Below are 22,469 nucleotides of genomic sequence, written 5' to 3'. Positions count from 1 at the left end.
TATGCACCAAGAATGGTTACAGATTCAAGTGTTCTCACTCCTGTCACAGTTTGCCTGACCTCGGAAGGGCAGGTTATGTAAACTGGTATCACTTGAAACTGCCTCAAACTAACATCCAGAGCAAAGCCCCAGCCCTGGGTCTGCATCTTAGCATCAGTGTCTGGCATAAAGACAAGGAAGAATTTCTGTAGTCAAAGTAGATCTCTGAAGTCTTTGTCCATCTCTGTGGGGCATTCAGGTGCCTTTGGTTTTAGGTCTGCAAGTATGGCTTTGCTCTTTGCAGTCCTTCCTTCAGGAACTGGAGGTAAGTTGCAGTTGAAGGGTCTTCAAAATTGGTTGAGAAACTAAAGATGCTGCTTTCAACATCTTCAGGCTTCATAGAAGTAATGTCCAGGAAGTAGTTTGCATTAATATGGTGAATCTGGGAAACAAAACAGATAGAAGAATTTAAGGGCCAGAACAACCCCCCCATCCACTGTCTTGGCCTCTAGCCAGGATGCAAGTGACAAGACTGGAACAACTCTTAAAGAATCTCTAATACTTTGCAAATGCTTATTCAGCATCCAGGATTCAGGGTTTGTGTTTTACAGTCAGAGAACAATGTGGGAAAGACAATGGTCTGTTTGTTTCCCCAACCAAGAGTGCTAACCCCTCACTTAGGTTAAGAAGATGAAGGTGATTTGAGACAAATCAGGCAGGGGTAAAACCTGGCTCTAAGTAAGGACTGGGAGATGCCAGCCCAGCCAAGCCACTGCTGAGTGCAGCATAGTTGCAAAACCAGCCCTACAGCTTTGAGGGCCTTTCTGCTCCCTTTCCAAGGTGGGAAAGGGGGACATGTGGCCACTGACCACAGCACCCTTGACTGAGCTGAGGTCACTCAGCAGCCCACTAAAGAGATGGCAGGAGGTCACTGCCTGTATCACAAGCTAATATCTGGCAAATGTGGGTATGATCAGATTAGCCCTGGCAGGATCCTCCACTGCAGACAGTCCAGTTGTTGTTCTTCCAACTCAAGGTGGGGGGCTGCTGGGGAGCAGAGCAGAGCTGAAGCATGTGGACTTGTTAATGGCTGTGACAAACTGGGGAATGAAGAGAAAGAGAAATGTGCTAGAAGGTGCTGATGAGGAGAGATTTTCTGCAGAGAATCAGCAGAAGGAACAGGGGGTGCAGGAAAAAGCTACAGTGGCTTCCCAAAAGTTGCTGACTTCAACCAGGGACAGTGAAGAAGCACAGGCAGACATTTGTTTCAAGTCTGATTGTTCCCCCAAATGAGCTGCTATTGTTCTGTCTCTGTATAGACACTTCCAGGTTTTTTCATAGAGTTGCTGTCTGTCTGCCACAGCATCCCTGACAGCACAGCACTGGGAGGGACTATGGCCCCAGCAAGGCTCAAGGAGCCAGGGAATGGCTGCAGGAGTGGACACTCACTCCAGGAGTGGACACTCACTCCAGGGTCTGCAGACAACCCTGAAGAGAACATGCTCTAATGGGAGGAGCCAAGCTCAGCTGCAGGAGTGTCGTGGTTTAAACCCTAGCCACACAGCTTGTTCACTCACTCCCAGTGAGTGGTGCCAGGCTGAGAGCAATTGAGGCCCCCCCCCCCCCCCCCGGGCTCTCCCCTTCCCCACTCCAGGAGGAACGGGGAGGAGGATTGAAAGAGTGCAACTCCCATGGGTTGAGACAAGAACAGTCCAGCAACCAGTGTACAACACAAATCAGCACTGCTAACACAATCACCACCGCTACTATCAATGACAATGATAAGAGAAAATAACAAGGGAAGAGAATACGATACCACTGGCCAAGAAACGAGTCCCACCCGGAAGCCTGTGTCCTTCTGGGTAACTCCCAGTTACCCCCCACCCTGGGCATGACGTGCTGTGGTGTGGAATACCTCTTTGGCTAGCCTGGGCCAGGCGCCCCATCTCTGCTTCCTCCCGGCTTCCCCTCCTCCCTGGCAGAGCATGAGCCTCACAAAGTCCTTGGTCAGGGTAAACATCACTTAGCAACAACAGAAACCATCGGTATCACCAGCACTGTTCCCAGGCTGGAAGTCAAAACACAGCACTGCACCAGCTACCACGAAGGAGAAACATGACTGCTACTGCTGAACCCAGGACAAGGAGTAACCAACATACCACCGTGCCATTAGGGAGGCAGATGATCATCTCCACGGGGAAGTTGTATTTCTCCAGGTGCAGGTCAGCCAGCTTGCTGTAGAACTCATTTTCTCTGTTGTTCTGTAAGGAGAGGAGGGAGCCCAAAGAAAGATGTTTGCATACACCAAAACTAGCAGAACAGTGCAGGAGGAGTACACTGAACACAAGAGGAAGGGAAGGACCAAAGAGCTGCTTTGTAGGACAGTGGTAACTGGTTCTTTTTGCACCATCTGCTTTATGATACTCCTCCAGTCTCCCTCTCACACATTTCAGCTGTAGATTCTCCCCAGAGAACAAAATCACCCATCACTGGCAGTTCCCAGGCACACCAACAGTCTGATCCAAGCATTTCCCAGAGTCTCCAGCTCTATGACTGATCCCAGCTGACAGCACAGGCCCAGAGACAGGGTCACAAGTGGGGAAAGGTGCAATTGGAAGACTCTAGGTTCGCAGTATTTGGTTGCTCCCTGGGTGATAGAGAAGTCAGTCTGTTGATGGCACAAATAGCTTTGGGCAGAGCTATCTTACAGTGAAGCATTTGGTTTAGCTTTTAAAACTGGCACCATGACAGTGAAGTCCTTGTGCCATTTGCTTAACCTGCCTCCATCTGGTGCTTGCTTGCCCCCTGCGATCACTAGGACAGGGAGGGCTTGGAACTGAAATCCCCCCCTGGCACAGGCATGAGCTCCCCCCTCGTGCCAGGCACCATCTGCATTCACCAGCACCAGCTGCAAAGAAGGTGGATGTGACACTGACCTGCAGCTCTTCCAGCTCCTTCACCAGTGACCAGCTGCTGATGAAGCTCTCGTTCAACAGGGTGAGGATGGGCGAACTTTCCAGGACGGTCTCCCGGAGAGTTCGCCCTGAACCTGGCTCAGGAGAAGCAGACAATGGTTTGCTGTGTTTCCTCAGCTGGCTGGTGCCATGTTTAATGCCACCACGACACCAGAGCTCTGGCTGCTGTGGCAGCTGGCTCAGGCTCCCCCCAACCCAGCACATTGGCTTTTTTCTCCTTGAGTGACAGACTTCCAAAGCTGACTGTTTCCCACATGCAAGAGCAGAGTCCCTTTCACCCTGCAGATGCTGCCTCTAACCAAGCAGACTGAGAGGGAAAGAGAAAGGAAAAAGACCAGACCCATGCATTCACCTTGACAAAGAATTGGTGAGTTTGTCTAGGGCTTGTCATAAACAGATCTCATCCTGCCACTGGGGACCCAAGATCCCAATGATTCCCCACCTCCAGCCTTTTTTATTCAGCATCTTCAGAGCCAAAATGAGTAACACAATGTTTACTGCTGGTTCATGACCAGCTCTCTGACCCCAAGCTCTCCTCAGAGCCTGAATGAGGCACATCATTCCTCCAGCCACACTGGGAATGTCCTCACCTCAGCAGGACTGGTCGTCCAGGGCACCCCACAGCAGGATCGAGTGCACCAACTTCTTTTCTGCTTTCGCTCTCTCAAAAGCTTGTGTGAAGGGAAGATAGGAGACCTGGAGGCAAAGAGACAGCTTAAGAAACAAGACACAGAACAGCCCATCTCAGATGCAAGCAGGGTCTGAAGGAAACAGACCTGTTACATCCCACAGGTAAAGTACACAGTTTAACCTGCAGTAGATTCTGCAGATGAAAGCAAATGACAACTGTGGTGGTATCCCCCAGGACAACTTTATCCTCTGGTGAGATTACAGCAAGGCCCTCAGAGCATGTGGGCTGTTACAGGACCTGCAGAGCCCCTTGTTCACACACTGCAGAGAGCATCTGTACAACTACGAGCTGGCTGGCTGCAAACTCCCCTCAGCAGCCTGGGAAATGTGGCCGTGAGGTATTTTGTTACAAAACCTTACTGAAAAGGCCTAAAATCTGGCTGTGAGGGAGCCTGCACAGAGATTATTCCAATCACTCAAATGAAGGGAACTTTATTAACATCTTGGCAGCTCAAAGAGACATTTGTAAGCTCAGGCACAAGGAGGCAGCCATTGAAACGTGTCCCTTCAGCCAAGGAAGCAGTGACAGGCAGTAGCCATCTGCTCCACAGGCTACTGGCATGTTAAATAGTTTGGGTCACCCAATGCTATCAATTTGTGTCTCACTGTGGGATGCAGAGGCACAGGCAGATTGTGTGTTTTCTGCTGATAAGGAAAGCTTGGTCCAAAGGTAGCTCAACGTGGCAGAAGTAATGCCAGAGGAAAAGCATTTGTAAGCTGCCTCTCTCAGAAATCACACTGGCAGCTAGTGATAACAGGAAGGAAGGATGAGCCCACATTTACAAACCTGAGACACATGACATCAGGCTTTGCTCCTGCCTGTGCTGCTGTGCAACCAAAAATGGCCTTTTAGAGATGCTGTACTCCCTCATCTGGAAACTGGAAGTCCATCCAGTGGCACACACAGTGCTGGGAGGAGACCCCCACACTATGCTGAATACTGATTAGACTGTGGCCTCTGGTTTCTGCTGGTCCTCGAGGTGACTGGACATCCCAGTGAAGACAACCTGCCCCAAATAAACATGCCAAGGAAGAGCCTGGTCCCTCTTCCTCACCTTCTTAAATGGATACATGGCCACTTCCAGTTTCTGGGCTGCCTCTTCCCAGGGTATTTCCTGCTGCCAGGTTATCTCTTCAAACACAAACTGGATGGGCTCCCCTGAGGGATCCCTACTGTCAATCACATTTCCGTTCTCATCATGGATCACAGAGGGGATGGAAGGTCCAGTTGATTCAAGCTCCATCTGCAGGAAAACAAACAGGCAAAGCTGGACATTGCAGACATCCCACTTCTGGTTTATCTGTATTCCAGGACAGGATGAATAGGCAAAATAAGACTGTGCAGCTTCCAATGAAGATACAGCTCCATCTGTTGTCTACTGGAGCTGCACTTCACCAGTTGCAGATGTCTTTTAGTGGAGAATAGCAGGAAAGCAACTTCATTTCCTTCTGTTACTGTCTGACTGTGCTCTTTAGATGGCAATTGCACGAGACTTGTTTGCTCCGTGTTCCCACTTCCCCAGTGGAGACTTCTGACAGTGGGACACCAGGTCCTTCAAATCACAGCTCCGCAGGGCTAGTCTGATGTTCTCGCTCCTATCTCCTGCACAGCCCTTACCCAGCTCGTGGCTAACCACGAGAGGGAGCAATACAAAAGCTGTTCAGGAGCTTCCCCCAGTTCCCCGTTCTGGGACAACTCAAATGATTTTGCAAGTCTGTTTTCTCAGCTCTTGGCAATTAAAAAGAAGCATCGATCTAGTTTAAGACCAAATGGGACTGTTAAATTCAGGCATTTAAAATCCTGACTCATGTTTCCTGTCACAAGAGCTGGGATTACCACAAAATAGAGGAATAACCTCATGCAGTTTCTAAATTCAGACACACTGTTGTTCATACACCCTCTCTGGCTCAGGGCCTGGGTTCAGATCCTCATCTCAGACAACTCTGTAAAGCTGGAAAGTGGCACACGTATCCAGGAGCGCAGGATTCAACCCACACAAAGGGAAAACTACAGTATCACAACAACTGGTAATAGGGAGCCACAGAGCTGCAGAGGACACACACAGATCAACAGAGATTATACTATTAGATTGAAATATGCATGAGAAAGCTCTGAAGAACAGGGACAGTTAAGGTCATACAGCTCATGGCCATGGCAGCATAAATCCCTGCTGAGCTGCTGCATGCATATGGAAGACTGAGAGTGTCTACAGACCTGAGGCAGGTATCCAATATCCACCTCCATGTTGCTGCTTTCACTTGCTCCATACAGCCACTCCATATCAACGTTCAGAGACCTGCAAGGTGAACCAGGGATGTTCAGAGTCACCCAAGGATAAGGTTGGGTATGGCAAACCCCAAACAGATGACAGCATCCAATGCTCCTCTTGCATGATCAGCATTAAAGCCCAGAGGCCCTGCCTCCTTGGAGATCACTGTTCCCTGCACAAGACCAGCAACACTGGAGCCCAGGATCAGGGTCCAGGCACCCACTCAATGTTCTGGGCAAACACGCTCACACCTTTTAAGTACTGCCAAAGTACAGGAAAGAGGTGACTTTGCTGCCCCTTCCTTCCCAACACTCAACTTCCACATTCTGAGCCTGCTGAACTTTTAAAAGTGGTGGGTTTTTTTTGGAAGCAAAAGGCTTTTGTAAGAAGTTGCTGGCAGAGATGCAAGTGTCTGCTTGCTGTAAGAAATGTGCTGACAGAGCCATAGGGGTTGAGTCGCCAGGGTAATGTTATAACAGAATTTTCACTCCAGCTGTCATGGGTAAAGAGATTTGAAGCTGAAACACTTCCAGCTACTTGCCAGAGAGCAGGAATGAGCTAGTGCAAAGCTTTGCACACAAAACCTCAACCTGTAAAACACCAGGCAAAAAATATGCTGAAGTAAGAGCATCAGCCTTTGCTTGACTACAGTGCTTTAAGCCAGGCACTGGGATCGCCAGGGGCTGGTCCCCACACCCTACCCATCCCTCCCATTCTCCAAGTACCAAGGGACAGTAACTGGTGATTGAATCAGACCCTGAAATGGGTCAGGGATGCTCAGCGACTGGTAGAGATGCATTTGCCAGTTTTACAAGCAACAGCAGAGCTCAATTCACTCAGATTTTATAGGAACTTGGCCGAAAAATGTGAGCTCATCCATCACAGACACACAAGGAGCCTTCTGCAGCCACATTGTCACAACAGGTATGTGACAATTGCAGGAGTCCCTGTCCCAGCTGGAAACTGCTGGTCAAGGGGAGCAGTGCTCACAGCAGTGCTGCTAACAAAGAGGATGCTGCCCCTCTCTAGGGCAGTGGAGGCATGATGGAGGACATCAAGACACACATGGATGAGGACAGGACATGATGACTGTGATGACCACTAGCAGTGAAGGATGAGTGGGGAAAGCAGATAAGCAAACTGTAGAACTAGGCTGCCCAAAGCTCAGCCTGCCCTGCACAGGCCAGAATGCCCACATACCCCAAGGGACAGGGCTGCTGCTGCACTCATACCTTCACATAAAGAGAACAAACCAGCATTCCCCCGTGCGCAGCCCCAAGCCCTACACAGGACAGGATCCCAGAGCCCCTGTGTTCCACTGGGCCTCATTTATACAACCCTCAAGTCTGTTCAGCACCAGAAAGAGAAACAGCTGTACCTGTTGTTAGGGACAAAGAGCTTAAATTCTCGGACATGGGAAGAATCCTTGGAGAGGATGATGTGACCTGTGAACTGGCCTGGGGAAAACCAGAAGGGGAAGTGTGGTGGCTCATTCAGCTGGAACTCAGCGTGGATCCTGAAATGAGAAGGGACCCATGAGCTGCAGTGCCGGGCAGAGAGAAGATGACAGCAGTGAAAAGTTATCTCCAGGCACCAGAAATTATGAAGCTAAATTGGGGCAGAGAGGTTCAGCTCAAAAAGCTTTTCATGTCACACAGTGATAAAAGACTGGAGCAGATCCCTGGGGTCACAATCATCTCCAGTACTGATGCCTTTTGGAACTAGGCAGTAAGTATCCATCCAGGAAGGATAAATTATGTTATCATTCCTTAAAACACAGAACAGCCTAACACCCCTTCAGCCTCCTTTCCAGCTTGATCAGGCAAGTATAAGCTGTGTGTAATGCTCCCAGGAAGAGAACAATTTCCTAGACTCTCCCCCTTGGAAGGGCATACCCCCCACCCCCATAAACCACAACCTAACACGTTTCCTGCTAATCAGACTCTCTCCTTTCAGTCAGGGATAGCTCCAAACCAAGGGCAATGTCCTACATCTGGGCAACAGTCCCTGCCCCACCAGGGGCTCTGGGAGCATGGGCATCAGCAAAGTATCACACATTGGCAAGAGCTGGTTGTGAACACCACCCTCTTCCTTGAGCTGCTTTGCTTCCCTCCCAGCCAGGACACATCTGGTCTTGCTTGGGAACACAACATGCAGTGACACACACACTCTCTACCACAGGCTCACAGCAGCCTTTTCTGCTCCCTTGAGATACAGAACAGATTCAGAAGCTTTCCTCTAACCTCAGGCCACGGCCTCACCTGAAGGCGATGGTGTAGTAGAAGGTGCTGATGGCTTGGATGCAGGCCACAGCTCCCTGAGGAGCAAAGCGGGTTTTCACAAAGGGGCGTGGGTGGAACATGCTCAGAAGCTTGTGGATGATGATCTAGAGAGTGAAACATAAAGCAAAAATTAGAACAGTTCCTTCACCACAGGCCAGCTGAAGCTCCAAAGTAGCTCCCCACCCGATCAGGAAGGCAAGAGAACTGCTATGCTATAAAAATTAGCTCAGAGACTACCTCATCACAAAACAAGGAGCTAAAGCAAGAGACTGGGTTTAAAATTAATCCATTTCCATGTTTTTTATGCTCTTCCCATTGTTTCCAAGTTCCCATCATCCCAGCCTGAGTTACTCAAATCAGCTGCATTTGGCCCTGACAAACACCCAGCGCTTTTGCATGCTCTCAGTTTTACCTCCAATTTAGGAGACAGTCCTCCTGGCTGCAAGCTGCAGCTTTTTTGCTCCCTTTAGAAGTCCAGGGAGACAGAATGCAGTAGCCTTGTCCCTCCAGGGGTTTTGGGGATTCATCTGGGCTACAAGGCAGAATATTTTCACAAACTACTTCTCAGGTATATAGAAATTGAGTTTCATATCTCACCTCTTTGCCCTTGGGAGGCGGAGGGTAAAATCTATTGTTGGGAAGATACCCAGTGAAGATGTTCAATTCACTAGGAATTATCCACCATGGATCCCCAAGATCCAGTTTATTCTTTGGAGGAAGAAAGGCTTTAAACTGCCTGGCAAGCAGCACACTCATAGGGGCTGCTGGGGCAGTCCAGTTCCTCAGCCCAGACAGAGCAACATGAGAAATCTGTGAACAGAAGATACTGTCAGAGCCTTGACCAGCCTCTTCAATCCTGCAGTCATGCTCACGGATGTACGGAGGCTTTGGAGAAGACGAAAAAGAATTCTAATGGTTTAAATTCTTTCTACCACCCCAACTACCACCAAATAGTTCTGTCAACTTTTAACCATGTGAGTAATAGGAAGTGGGAGAGAGGGGAAAGTAGCACATACCACTACTTCTGGACTTAGCTCCACATCTATCTCTAATGTCTGCTTTGAGGGTGTATTAAGTGGGGCACAGTGATACCGAGTGAGCTGAGAACAATGAACTGCTGCAGAAAGCAGCGAGTTTGCTCATCAAAGCAAATCCCATGGCCTAGAGCTAGACTATGTCCCCACCCTACCACTTATTGCTGGTGATGTTACCAGCCCTTTGCATGTGTTTATACCAGAATTTGTGGCCATACACATCCTGCATGACACCTACTCCCAAGAAACCGTCTTTGCTCTTTGTCATTGTTTCCATGACCAAAGGCTGGAATTTAGCCACGATGGATAATGTCTCCCCGCTTGTATCAGACGTCTCCTCCTCTTCAAATTCTGAGACGGGAGCAACCCCTAGACAAAGGAACAGAAATTTAGGCAGCTGTTTCCCTTCCCTCCCCTTTTAAACAATTGTGAAGTAATTACACATTTATCCTGGCAAATCCAGGAGTACTGGTTGTCTCCCAGCTCTTCATCCAGCAGCAGAATTCGGGACACACCCCAGGAACCAGATGAAGCACAGCTCTCCTTTCAGCAGACAACTCTCTAAACCCCATAGTTTGGCTGAACAGCCTCACTTCACCTTGAAGGGTCAGAATACACGCTTTACCCAATGAATTAACGCACAAGCAAACAACTGTCTTGGGAACGCACTGTAAATTATCATCATGACACTGTTTCTTGTGTGGCACCACCATGTACAGGCTGACAGAGCCTCCAAACAGGATCACTCACAAACTGCTATCTGGAAGAGATGCCTCAGCCAGGGTATGGATGAAACACTGCCACTTAACTAAGTTTTGGCCTTGCCTGGGCTGAGCTGTATCTGTTGCATTTACCCAGCCCAAATCCCCTTTAAGCTCTAGACAAAGTAACTTCTGTTCTTTGCTAGCCTAGCAATGGGATCTTCTGTCTTACAAACCCCTCTACTTTGTGGAAGTGATATATGTCTAGTGCTTAAGCCTTTTCAGACCTCTGTAAAGCTCAGCAGCCTTCCTTCATGTAAATAAGACTCAAAACAGTGCCCTGAAAAAATAAAGACATGAATAAAACCAGTTCGGTGCATTATCTGTGGCTTTTGATTGGAGTGTGCAGAGAGCTCTGCAGGGCAGACAGATATCTACCTGTCAGCTTCTCAGCTATTGGCTTGAACTCTTCAGGACTGAGGTACAGATCGTTGTTTGTGTCCAGAGAAGAAAAGAGAAACAGCCCCTCACTTCCCAGAGACTTCAGCGCCAGCTCCTAGTTCAGGAAGAAGCAAGTGAGATTTCATTCGAGCCTCTTGCAGAAATTCACCCATGCCCCTCTCAGCTTCAGAGTTAATTTAAATTCTTTCCAGCACACAAACACAGCCATTAAATCAAAAGATTAACGCCCCTTGGCAGGATTTTGTGCTATTTACAATAGGGATTGGTGTCCAGGAACTGCTGGCATGAGCATATTAAAACTACATCTGGCTAAGTAATTCCAACTGAATCGTTTGCTCATAGGCAGCCTTGAAGTCTTTTGTCAGAAAAAAAGCCAACTTTTTCCAGACAGTGCTAAACCTGCAGCTATTGAGAGCACCTGGAGATGGTGATTCGGTGATTAAGTGATGTGCAGTGAAACAAAGGCAAAGCCGTGACTGTCTACATCACAAAATCACAAAGGAAATGAACGGAGCCCTTGGAACTGCAGAAAGTCACTTACACCCGTGCAGAGCTCCATGCCACACCTCCCCTGGCACACACACAATTCCCTGCTCGGGTCAAGCTCCCCTCCAAAATTCCAGCTGCAGGACTGGATGGAGCATTTTGCCTCCTGCCTACTCAGTCAGCCATACACTGGGGAGCCACAAATCCCATGGGCTTCTCCAGAACCTTCTGCAAGACCCCAGCCACGCTGTGCCTCAGTTTCCTTCTCTTCAAAGTCCACTGGGAGCTCATCCAGTGGAAAACACCACTGAAATGCAATGTCTCCCCTGGAGCAGCTCCAGAAAGGCTTTAGATGCTTCTGGTCATTTCTACCCTGCAGCACTGAGCACTGAAGGGAAAGGGACAACCTACAGGCAGAATAAGAGAGCTCCATGTTGGTGTGAGAGGAAAAGAGAGACATAGAGCAAGTCAGACAAGCCACATCATTGGCAGACAGCCTGCAGCACATCCCCTGTGACCCATCATTTGGGACAGCTTCCCCTGCCACCCCTGTAAAAGCCTAAAGCTGCAGGATAAATACTCTGTATTCTGCTGTTTAACGGTGTTTATTCTCTATTGCCTGCAGCACCACCACCATCCCCAGAGCTCCTGAACTAGTTTATTCTCCATCTGTTGCCTGCCAGCCTGAAGCAGCACTAATGCAGCCTGGAAGGCTTTGCTCCTGTCAACTGAAGCAACAAAAGCACTTAAGAGCCTTCCAGGGCAGATTCAGGACTGAGACAGACAGAAATAAAGACCCTGGAATAAAAACAAGAGAGCTGGAAGCAGACATGGCTGTGGAAAGACAAGGAGGGGAGCGTGCAGGAACTGTACAGCTGAAAAAAGGAATGAAGGATTATCTACATACAGGAACAATCCTCTGGACTGTCCATGTTTCTGGGGCCAGATAATATGCCTTTGTTCCTCAAATGAACAGAGATGCCCACCCCTGTAAATCGATAATAATTTTCCTGAGCAACTTCCCCAACAGCCAGGTGCCAGGGTCATGTCATGGAGCCTTGGGCCAGGTTTCAGTATCCCTCTAACCTCTTGAGCAAGCTTGTGCACAGCATGGAATGCATTAACCTCACATGTGATTGCTCACTGAGAGTGGGCTCCTAGAGCAGGGAAGCAGGCCTGGAGCATGATGGCTTCTCCTCTGCAGGGGAGCCTGTCCTGGATGTGTACTGAGCTCTGAAAAGATGTTCCATTTCCCAGTCGTCTCTACAGCACATCAGCCACTTCCTGCTGATGAATCTTTTAGAGTCTCTCTTCTTTTTGCACTTCACAGACAGGGACCTCAAGGGATGGGAGGCAAATGAGCAACAAAGTTTGTAGTTGGTTAGACTGCCTGCTGCTGTAGGAAAAAGTCACGATCAGTGCTTAACAGGGCTGAAAGCAGAAAAAGAACCAGTCACACCCCCCACACAGAGAAGAACATCTCTGACTGCATCTAAAACAGCAGGATGTGAAGGACAACATGGATGCTTGGGTGTTGGATGTTAGCATCCAAAGATCAGTTTTTAAGCAAGAACTGAAAGCACTTTCTCATCCCCTCAGCCTGCACTTTCACACAGGTGAAGCAATAAACCCCCACCAGCTGCAGAACCATCAGATAATTATCATGGAATGGTTTGGGTTGGAAAGGACTGAAGATCATCCAGTTCCAACCCCCTGCAGAGGCAGGCATGCCTCACACTCGACCATGTTCCTCCAAGCCCTGTCCAACCTGGCCATGAACACTGCCAGGGATGGAGCATTCACCACTCCTCTGAGCACCCTGTGCCAGTGCCTCACTACCCTCACAGTAAAAAACTTCTTCCTTATATCTAACCTGAACTTCCCCTGTTTCAGTTTGAACCCGTCATCCCTTGTCCTATCACTCCAGTCCCTGATGAAGAGCCCCTCTCCAGCATCCTTGTTGCCCCCTTCAGACACTGGAAGTGCTCTGAGATCTCCACGCAGCTTCTCTTCTCCAGGCTGACCAGCCCCAGTGTTCTCAGCCTGTCTCCATACAGGAGGTGCTCCAGCCCCCTTGACCTTGTAGCCCAACTCCAGACTTGCTCCAACAGCTCCATGTCCTTCTACAACAGCAAGTGGCCAGAGACACGGCAGCTCTGTGGTCAGACACATGCCAGCAGCTGGCTAAGCACAGCCTCCTGCTCATGGACACCACTGCCCTGTCCCTGCAGGGCAAAACAGCCACATCTCCAGCTCCAGGCAGCACTGACAGCACATGGCTCCACACAGCCTCACGGGACACATCCTTTGGAAACACTCATTCCTGCTCGACAGCACTGCATGAACACGGGCACAGCCTGACCCACCGGCACCCTGGAGCACCCGGCTGGCCCGGGAGACCCCAGCCAGGGAGGAGCCCAACAACGGCTTCCCAGAGCACGCACCAGTCCAAAGGGATGATGAAAGCTGGGCTTAAAAGGGGAGCGAGATGTCAGGGCTTGGCCTTTTCCTTTCTGATAGCATTCACATCAAAGCAAGCGCTCCAGAGCTTGTGGATTTTCTCTTTTTTTCTTTATAATCTGGGATTGTAAGAAATAAAAAGTTTCCCTTTTGTGCCAGAGTAAAACCGACCTTCCTTGGACTCTGCAGGGGAGGAGAGTTGGGCTTTTTCACAGAGAGTTTTCTTCCCCCACCTGCCTGTGCCTTGTTTAGCTACATAAACATCCTTATGGAAGCGACAGGATGCGTGTTTTAAGCAAAATGAAGGACAAACCAACCCCTTGCTCTGGTCATGTTTTGTTCCCTCCAGCAGCCCCCACTCACAGCCTGCTGCCTGTGCTCTGGAACACAAAAACCTCCTGGAGCCCTGGCCTTCTGCCAGGCAGGGCTGGGTCCTCCCAGCCAGGACTGTCCCGACCCTCCTGTCCCTGCAGACAAACTCTTCTGTTTACCTGGTTTGAGCCATTCTCCCCTTCCTGCAGTGCAAGAAGAGACAAAGGGAAGAGGCCTCCTTTAAAAACACTTGTCTTTTCGCCACAGAAATATCGAGAAGCCTGCTCTTTTCCACAAACCTCTTTGAAGGATGCCAAAGCAAAGAGCCTGGGAAGCAGGATCTCCAGCAGAGACATGCCCTCTCCAAAGCACACAGCAGCCATCTGAGTTACAGAATTCCAGCCAAACCCAGCATCCATCAGGGCACACAAAAAGTACGTTTCTAGCGAGAAAAACCCCACAAACACTTGAGAGTTTGGGGCCTTTTCCAGGGAACACGGCAGGCAGGAAGGACCTGGCGAGACGAGGTGTGAAGCTCCTGCTCTGTGAGCACCACAAGGCTGAAGCCACCAGTGCCCTGTGGCTACCACAAACCAGCGGCAGCCACCACCCCTCTGTGGTCACCTCGGTCCCCATGGCCACCTCAGCGGCCACCAATACCTGGCGGTGACCTGAGCCACCTCAACGCCAGTGGCCACTGTGTGTGGCGGTCCCCTCAACCCCCGGCACCCCCCTCATCCCCGCGCTCACCTCAGCCCTGCTACCTTACAGCCAGTGGCCACCGATGCCCGGCGCTCACCTCAACCGGTGGCCACCTGAAGCCCCTTCGCCCATTACTCCCCTCCGTGTGCGGTGCTCCCATCGGCTCAGCAGCCGCCACCTCACCCCCGGGGGCCCCGCCACCGCCCCCGCCGCTCCCTCACGACGGCGGCGCCCGCCATTTCAACCCTCCCTCACAACCCTCCCTCCTTCCGTGAGGGGCCGCGCGGCCTCAGCACCGCCCCGCCGCCCTGCCCGGTACCTGCTGCCGGGCTGCCTCAGCGTCCCGGTAGTACTTGACGGCGACCAGCGCCGCCAGAGCGGCCAGAGCCAGCGCCAGGCGCGGATGGGCCGCGCCGGCACCCGCCATGGCCGCGCCGCTCAGCGCCGCCGCCGCCCCGCCGCCATGGCCGCCCGGCCGAGGGAGGCGTCAGGCGGGCAGCGCCCGGCGAGGAGGGGCCGGGGCTCGGGCCGGGGCCTGCGTCCGCCCCGCGGGGCCCCTTTCCCCGCCCCCGGCTCCGTGGGGGCTTTTGCGCAGACCGGAAAAAAACCCCATGTTTTGGCCTTAAATTTGCTGCAGTATCAGCGGGCTCTTCAGCAGCCCCATCGCTTTCAGTGGGGTTTGCTTTTAATTATCGATGGGAGAGGGCTGTGTCCTGCCCCCATGGGTTAACAAATCCATCTTCGGTCCTTAAGTCAGCATTTCCCCCCAGAAGCCGTATCCTGCTCTTGCAGCTGGTTTCAGCTCACAGCTGGATACCCTTCCTGTTACGGGTGGTTTCACCTGCAGTGATTTCACTGGGGTTTAGCCCCAGAAGGGATGGATGGCAGGGATAGGGATGGCAGTCAGGGGCTGGGATGGATGTTGCAGCCATGGGGTGATGGTGCCCATCTACAGCCATGCCCGAGCCCCATCCTCCTGCCACCACATTGTGATCCCCAAGTTCTGAGCCACTGCTGCCATCACCCCACAATTTGAACCATTTCTCCTGTCCTTTACAACACCCCAACCTGAACTTTTCCACCCTCCCCGTGTTCTTTGTGCCTTCCAGGTTCTTCTGCACGGTTGTCTCGTTGCCCCGGAGCGGTGGCTTGGCCAAGAGATCCAGGTTAGTCATTGTAATCTCACAGCTCAGCCCCTGCTCCTCCTGCAAGCCTGCTCCGCCACGGAAATCCCCTGATTGCTGCGGCAGATTTAGTACCATTTGCTGCTGCTGTAGGGCTAACAGCATCCAGTGTTTGATCTCTCCAAGGGTAGCAGGAAGCTTTAGCGGTTAATCCTTTGAAGCTTTGGCTGTTTCCTAAGCCTGCCTAATCAGTTTTGTTTTAGGTTTAAAGAGGGTTCTGGTTGGAGATGAGGGGAGCATGACCAAGCCATTAAGAGGGCTGTGGCAGCTGCATCAAGCAAGGAGGAAGAGGCTGCTAATATTAGGCAGAGCAAGCTGGAAGGTGGGGAGATCTTGCCAGCAAGCCAGACCAGAGGGAACAGGGCTTGGGCAGTGAAGGTGAGGCACAGCCTTCTCCTTGGGTACTGTTCCTTTCCCTGCCATAGATCCTCACACAGCCCCTGGTGTTTCTCCTGCAGTGATGGTGCAACGCAATGGACCAGACTGGGGAGCCCAGCAACAGCATAAACACCGGGTTATTTGTAACTCAGGTCAGTGTCATACATCTACACAGCCCATGGAGGAAGGAGAAGGTTCCTTCTGCCGGCTCCACCACAGAAGAAAACGTTCATGAAACTGCCACCGCTCTTTGCCCTCCACCTCCCCATCCATCAAAGAACTGGTGCTTGAGCCATGGGGAGGAGATGAGAAGAACTGAATTAGCAGAACATTGAAATAGTGTCTGGCAGCAGAGATGGGTGTGAATGAGTTAAGCGCTCAAAGCACTTCAAGCAGATGTGCTTTAAAACTTGCCGGACTCATTAGGTTGGGCAGCGAGGTGTGGAGAGCGGCTGCTTACCTCAAATAACCTAGCAAGTACCTTTAGAGCACAAAATGTAACAGGATGAGATAGCTTTGAAACAGGATAAATGTACTTGCGTGTCTGGAGTGAGCGCAAGAGGTGAGATGAGTTGACCAAGCCCGCAGACACCTGTATGAAGAAGGAGACCTGACAGGGTGGCTGGCAGAGCCAAGATGATATCATTTAGACAAGAAGCAGAGGGGCTCGTTTTACATCTGAATCATTTCCAGTGTCATCAGCGACCACATAAAGATGACAAATGGATGAATTATTTGCTAGGAAAAAGAATGAAAGACACAAGGTGAAGTACTTCAGGGCATCCGCTGGGAACTAACTCTCCTCAAAAGAGAATGAACCCAACAGCTCCTGGCTCTACACTGCTGGTTCCCAAGATGATGGGTTACAGTGCTCACGAAGCATTTTAAGTACCCAGACATCTGCCATGTGGCCCGTTCAGGCACACCTGTATCAAAGGAAATCCTTGTGGTAGAGAAAGAACCAAGAAAATGCACCCAGCAGGAAGAACTATCCCAGATTTCCCCTTTGCCAGCAGGGAAAGAGCCTGGCTGAAGGTAGGAAAGATACTGACAGATCCCTAGCAGGGATGAAAAACTTGGACTGACTTTTTTTTGCCGTAGTGGGATGGGTTTTCCATATGGAAAGTCCATGCAGTAACTCCACATTCCAGAGCAGAGGAACTGTTTAAATTGATAGCCTATTCCCATAGCCTGAAACCACAGCCCATTTGAAAGTCAGAGCCGTCATGGTGTAATGGAAGATGGCATTAAAATATGAGCTCTATGCACAGATTGAGAAAGCACCTGGAAACAGATCTTCCCTTTCCCCCCCTGGAGGAAGCAAATCCCAATCAGACTGAGCCAAACCCAAACCAGGATTACCTCTGGAAGAAGTAAGGAAAAAGGAGTATTCAAGTCTGCTTTCACATGGGCTTTTTGAAGGGAACAAGAAAATGAGAGGTGTGTTTACTGTAGAATAGGAGTTTGAATCCTGCTCCGGGATGCACTGTGCCAAGCTTCACAGCCATGGGAAGCGTACAGTTCATCCTGGGAAAGAATGCCCGGGAAAGAATGCCCAGCAAAGGCTGCAGAGTGAAATGCAGTTTGATTGAGACATTTCAAAGTAGACCATTTAGTTGAAGAGCAAGAGCCAATGCCTACCCAGTTCCCATGGGCCTGAATTTCTAACTCCCCCTTGGCCTTTCCTATTCCAATTGGAAGCAGTCCAACCTGGTGGGTCACTTGCAGTTCTGACACTCACCGGCTCTCACTAAACAAAAGCAATTACAATGCAGGGGTGGTTTATTGAGAGGATTCCTAATTACAGCACAGTACCTGCTTGAGGCTCCCCAGGGAATGAAGCCAAAGACCCAAACGTGATCAGAAGTAACTGCTGACACTTTGAAAGTGCTGCCACTGGGAGCCAGCGCTTAGTGCATCACATGTGGAACAATCAGATAAATAGAGCAGATCAAAATGTATGTGGAAAAATCCCATGGCTGCCAGGCTTTTGAATTCAATAACCAATTGCACTGAAAGCCTTCCAAGGGAATTGAATAACGCTGTAAAAATGAAGTGTGGCTTACAAAAAGATGCATTTGTTTTCTGCATGGTTTTGTCTTCCCTCCTTGTATGGGCGGTGACAACAGCTAAGGCGTTCTACGAGCCATAGGAGCTTTCATCTCTCTGACTGATGCAACTTTCTCATTAGAACTTCATTTACAAGAAATTCCTGCCGACATAAATAAGGCCACATGTTCTGATGGTGAAACTTAACATGAGAACCACCGCTTCTGAATGTGAGTGTAACAGGGGAAACGGGAAATCATGTAGGCCCGTCGCATTTCCTGGTAAGGAAACTCCAAAGTAAAAAAAACCCACTGTAAATTAAGAGCAGCATTCCTACTGATGTCCCACATGCCTGAGACTGAAAGGCAGGAAAGCAGCTCAGGCACACACATCTTCCCAGGTCCTTTCCATTAGACATTTAAAACCAAACCTCTGGTTCAACATGACACCCCATTTCTTTACCTACTCCAAGACAAAGATGTGCATCGTCCATCTGGATGCAGACATCCCACCACCCCACTCAGGAGGAAGGACACAAGGTAGGTGGAAAATGAGAGGGGACATCCCAGAACCTGCTTCTGCACACAGAGCTCCCAGAGCTGAGGGCTCTGCTTGAGGAAGAGCATCCAGCCAAGGCTCGAGTGTGCAGAGGAGCAAGGCAAGAGCATGAGCTTTTCAACACACCAGTGGGGGAAACATCCCCGTTACTTCCGTTGTCATAGGACAGAAAATCCCAGTTGTGGACCAGCGCCAGTCCTTGGAACAAAGCTGATCCTTGGGATGAATCTTTATTCCTGCTAAACACATGCATGCTTAACTTGGTGCCTGCAATTAATCCGCTGGCCTCAGGGCTTTAACTGTGGGTATCTGTGAACACAGGCAGAAATAGTTGCAGGATTGTGGTGTGGGAGAGCAGCAATTTCCAAGCATGGCTGTTTGCAGCACAAAGCTGTTGCTGTGGCTGGTGCTAAGCCCCATACAAGTGTCTTGGTGAGCAAATTTATCAGTAAGATTTACATCACCAGGCAGCTGAACCCCCTCTCTGTTTGTGATGCAGCCACTGAGGTGCAGGAAGCAGCAGCTCTCCTTCAGCAGTGTGTGGATGTGACTTTACAAATACTCTTCTTGCTCACTTGTGTGGAAGAGAAAACGAGCAGAGAGTTTTCATATAATACCAAGGATCTATTTCTAAAGGAAACTAGAACCATGCTATTTATTTTGGGGATTTACATTTTGCCAGGCAAAGAGCTTTGAGTTACTCCAAGAGCAGGACATTTTTATTTATGGAATTCCCTTAATCCATTATAAAACCCCTCTGAGCTAAACCAGCTTCCTGGTATCCAAATCTCTCTGGTAACTCACTCCCAAGATGTTTATTTACCAAAACCCATTCCTCTAGGCCAAGCTTACCAGCCAGCAGCTTTATCCCTGGGATAATGCTAAGTCCCCATCTGACAACTGTATTTCTCTTGGGGAATTACACAGGCATGAATTCAGAAACACATCTTTTGTTTTTCGAGCTTGCTCAAAGCAACTTTCTCTTCCCAAGTTGCTGGATGAAGCAGTTAGCGAGAGAAGGCACAGAACCCTTCACCAAGGGCCGTGCAGCTTTGCAGCGACCAGAGGAACGGCTGCTGGGAGGGAGGAGGCCGATTCCAGATCCCAGATCCAGCCCTTGTTGCAAGAAGCGTGAAGCAGGTACTCAAAACTGGAGCAGGAGCTGTGCGTGAGCATTCCTGCACACTCGTCCCGCTCAGAGGACGCACGGGCTGAACGCTGGCTCAGGGCCTGGGGCATGGAACAACCTGGCTTCGGGCTTTTCCCTTTCCTTTCCTTGTGTTACTTCATTCCAGAAACAACGCACACGGAAGCGCAAACTTGGCTGGGGATTATTTATTTGTGCTAGAAAAACGAGACATTTAGTAGAGCTTCTGCTAACCCCTATCAGATGGGGAAGAAGCAGTTTAAGAGAGCTGGTGCAGATGGGAATTGCTGTCCACACACACTGGCTACAGTACTCAGGAAATCAACATCTATTGTGAAATACTCTTGAAATCAAGCAGTATTGTCACCTAGTTATTCCAAGCATGATGTAGCAGGTCTCTGCCAGATGGCTTGACAGAGGATCAACCCAAACATGCTTTTTATGTTACAAGACTTTATTCTGTTTCACAGATTTGACTATTACAGCAGTGAAATTATTACAAGTGACTCATAACATTTAGTTCCAAATGAAAGTAGAAAAACACAAAACCGATGAAGGGCAGTGAAATGAGATGTCACGTGTGGGAAATGTGTTTTAAGAGCACAGAAGAAGTATACAAAAATACGTTAGAATCAAGAACTCTGCAGACAGCTTTTGATTTAGTTACAGCTTTGACACCACAGAATCACAGGATGGGTGAGGTTGGCAGGAGCCTCTGGGGCATCTGGTTCAACCCCTTGCTCAAGCACGGCCACCCAGAGCCCCCTGGGCAGCCTGTGCAGTGCTCAGTCACCAGCACAGTACAGGAAGCGTTTCCTGATGTTCAGGACTCCCCTGTGTTTCAGTTTGTGCTGGTCCTGTCACTGGGCACCACTGGGAAGAGCCTGGCTCCATCCTCTTTGCACCCTCCCTCCTAATGCATGTATATATAAAAGATTCCCCCTGAGCCTTCTGCAGGGTAAACTGTCCCAGCTCTCAGCTCTTCCTCGTAGGAGAGATGTTCCAGTCCCTTAATGATTGTTGTGGCCCTTTGTTGCACTCACTGCACTATGTCCATGTCTCTCTTGTACTGAGGAGCCCAGAACTGGACACAGCACTCCAGCTGTGGCCTTACCAGGGCCGAGCAGAGAAAGATCACCTCCCTCGCCCTGCTGGCAATGCTTTGGGGCTAATGCAGCCCAGTATACCACTGGCCTTCTTTGCAGTAAGGGCCCATTGCTGGCTCATGGTCAACCTGGTGTCCACAGGACCCCCAGGTCCTTTTCTGCCAAGATGCTTTCTGGCACATGCTGGAGCATGGGCTTGTTCCTTCCCAGGTACAGGACTCTGCACTTCTGCTTACTGAACTTCATGAGGTTCTTACCAGCCCATTTCTCCAGCCTGTTGAGGTCCCTCTGGATGGCAGCACGACCCTCTGGTCTATCAGCCACCCCTCCTAGTTTTATGTCATCACCAAACGTGCTGAGGGTACACTCTGCCTCATTATCCAGATCATTAATGAAGACATTAACCAGGACTGGAGCAGTATTGATCCCTGCGATACTCTGCTAGCTACTGGCCTCTAACAGACGTTGTGCCACTGATCACCACCTCTATGCCCAACCATCAGCCAGTTTTCAACCCACCTCACTGGCTGCTCAGCCTATAGATCAACAGCTTGTCTATGATGATCTCCTTTGACAGTGTCCAGGAAGACTCTATCTGCTGCTCTCCCCTCATCCACCAGGCCAGTCATTTCAGCATAGAAGTTTAGCAAGTTGACTAAGCCCGATTCCCCTTGGTGAAGCCCTGCTGGCTACTCCTGAGGAATTGTTTGTTGTTCCTGTGCCGTGCCTGGAAATGGTTTCCAGGATAATGTCGCCTTCTCCGGGACTGAGGTGAGCCTCATGAGCATATGGCTCTTTGGGTCTTCCTCCTTGCCCTTCCTGTTGACAGGAGGAACATTTGCTTTACTCCAGTCTTTGAGCACTTCTCCCAGTTGCCATGGTCAATCAAAGATTATTGAGACAGTGACATCTGCCAGCTCTCTCAGCACTTGTGGGTGCATTCCCTCAAGGCCCATGGACTTATCTATGTCCAGTTGGCTTAAGTATTCCATGACCTGATCCTCTTCCACCAAAGGTACATCTTTGCTCCAGCCTTTCCCCCTGGTCTATGGAACCTGTGATTCCTGAAGACAAGTCTTGCTAGTGAAGACTGAGACAAAGGTGACATTTGGTATTTCAACTGTTTCCATGTCCTATGTAATCAGGTTCCCTGTCTTGCTGATCAGTGAGCTCTTTCTGGTCAGGTGGCCTATAGCAGACACCCATTATAATGTCACTTGTATGTCTTCTCTTCAATCCTAACCCATAAGCTCACAGTCAGCATGGAGCTCCATGCGCTCCACCTGCTCTCCCACATAAAGGGCATCTCCTCTTCCTCATGCTCCTGTCCTGCCCTTTCTAAGTGCCTAGGAAGCATCGTATATTGGCAACTGTTCATTACAAAGGTGATCAATCCAGGAGTATATAAAAGGCAAGAATGAAACTGAGAAACGAAAGGAGGATGTTTGTGTGTGTGTGAAGTCTATTTTATGGCAAACTTCCAGTCCTTTGGCCACTATAAAGCAAAGTCAGTGGATTTCATATAAATTCTCTGTATAAAGGAATGTCTATGAACTGTGTACAATATGGCCCAGAATAAACATCTCAGTATCAGGCTAATATTGCTCCTCACAGAGGAAAAGAAGGTGCTTACATCATGGTTTCATCTTCCCCATACAATACTGTCCGGAATTGGACTATGCCCCAAAATACCA

General features: G+C 49.8%; 1 protein-coding gene across 1 annotated transcript; it reads right to left on the bottom strand.

The window, feature by feature from the left end:
• Positions 1-13: 13 nt before the first annotated feature.
• SELENON (selenoprotein N) lies at positions 14-14,850 on the bottom strand. The gene is made up of 12 exons (XM_057401200.1): positions 14,673-14,850; positions 10,370-10,487; positions 9,469-9,599; positions 8,794-9,006; positions 8,176-8,300; positions 7,293-7,430; positions 5,860-5,941; positions 4,700-4,888; positions 3,545-3,650; positions 2,916-3,028; positions 2,139-2,240; positions 14-421 (listed from the first exon to the last, which is right to left on the bottom strand). The coding sequence occupies exons 1-12, from the start codon at positions 14,778-14,780 to the stop codon at positions 251-253; spliced, it is 1,596 nt and encodes a 531-aa protein (XP_057257183.1). The 5' UTR covers positions 14,781-14,850; the 3' UTR covers positions 14-250.
• Positions 14,851-22,469: the final 7,619 nt, after the last annotated feature.

This window comes from Pezoporus wallicus, unplaced genomic scaffold (genome assembly GCF_028554395.1).
Source record: "Pezoporus wallicus isolate ANWC-B61680 ecotype Strahan unplaced genomic scaffold, APGP_CSIRO_Pwel_v1 contig_14033, whole genome shotgun sequence".
Taxonomy (NCBI): domain Eukaryota; kingdom Metazoa; phylum Chordata; class Aves; order Psittaciformes; family Psittacidae; genus Pezoporus; species Pezoporus wallicus.
This window is presented reverse-complemented; position numbering and strand designations above follow the sequence as displayed.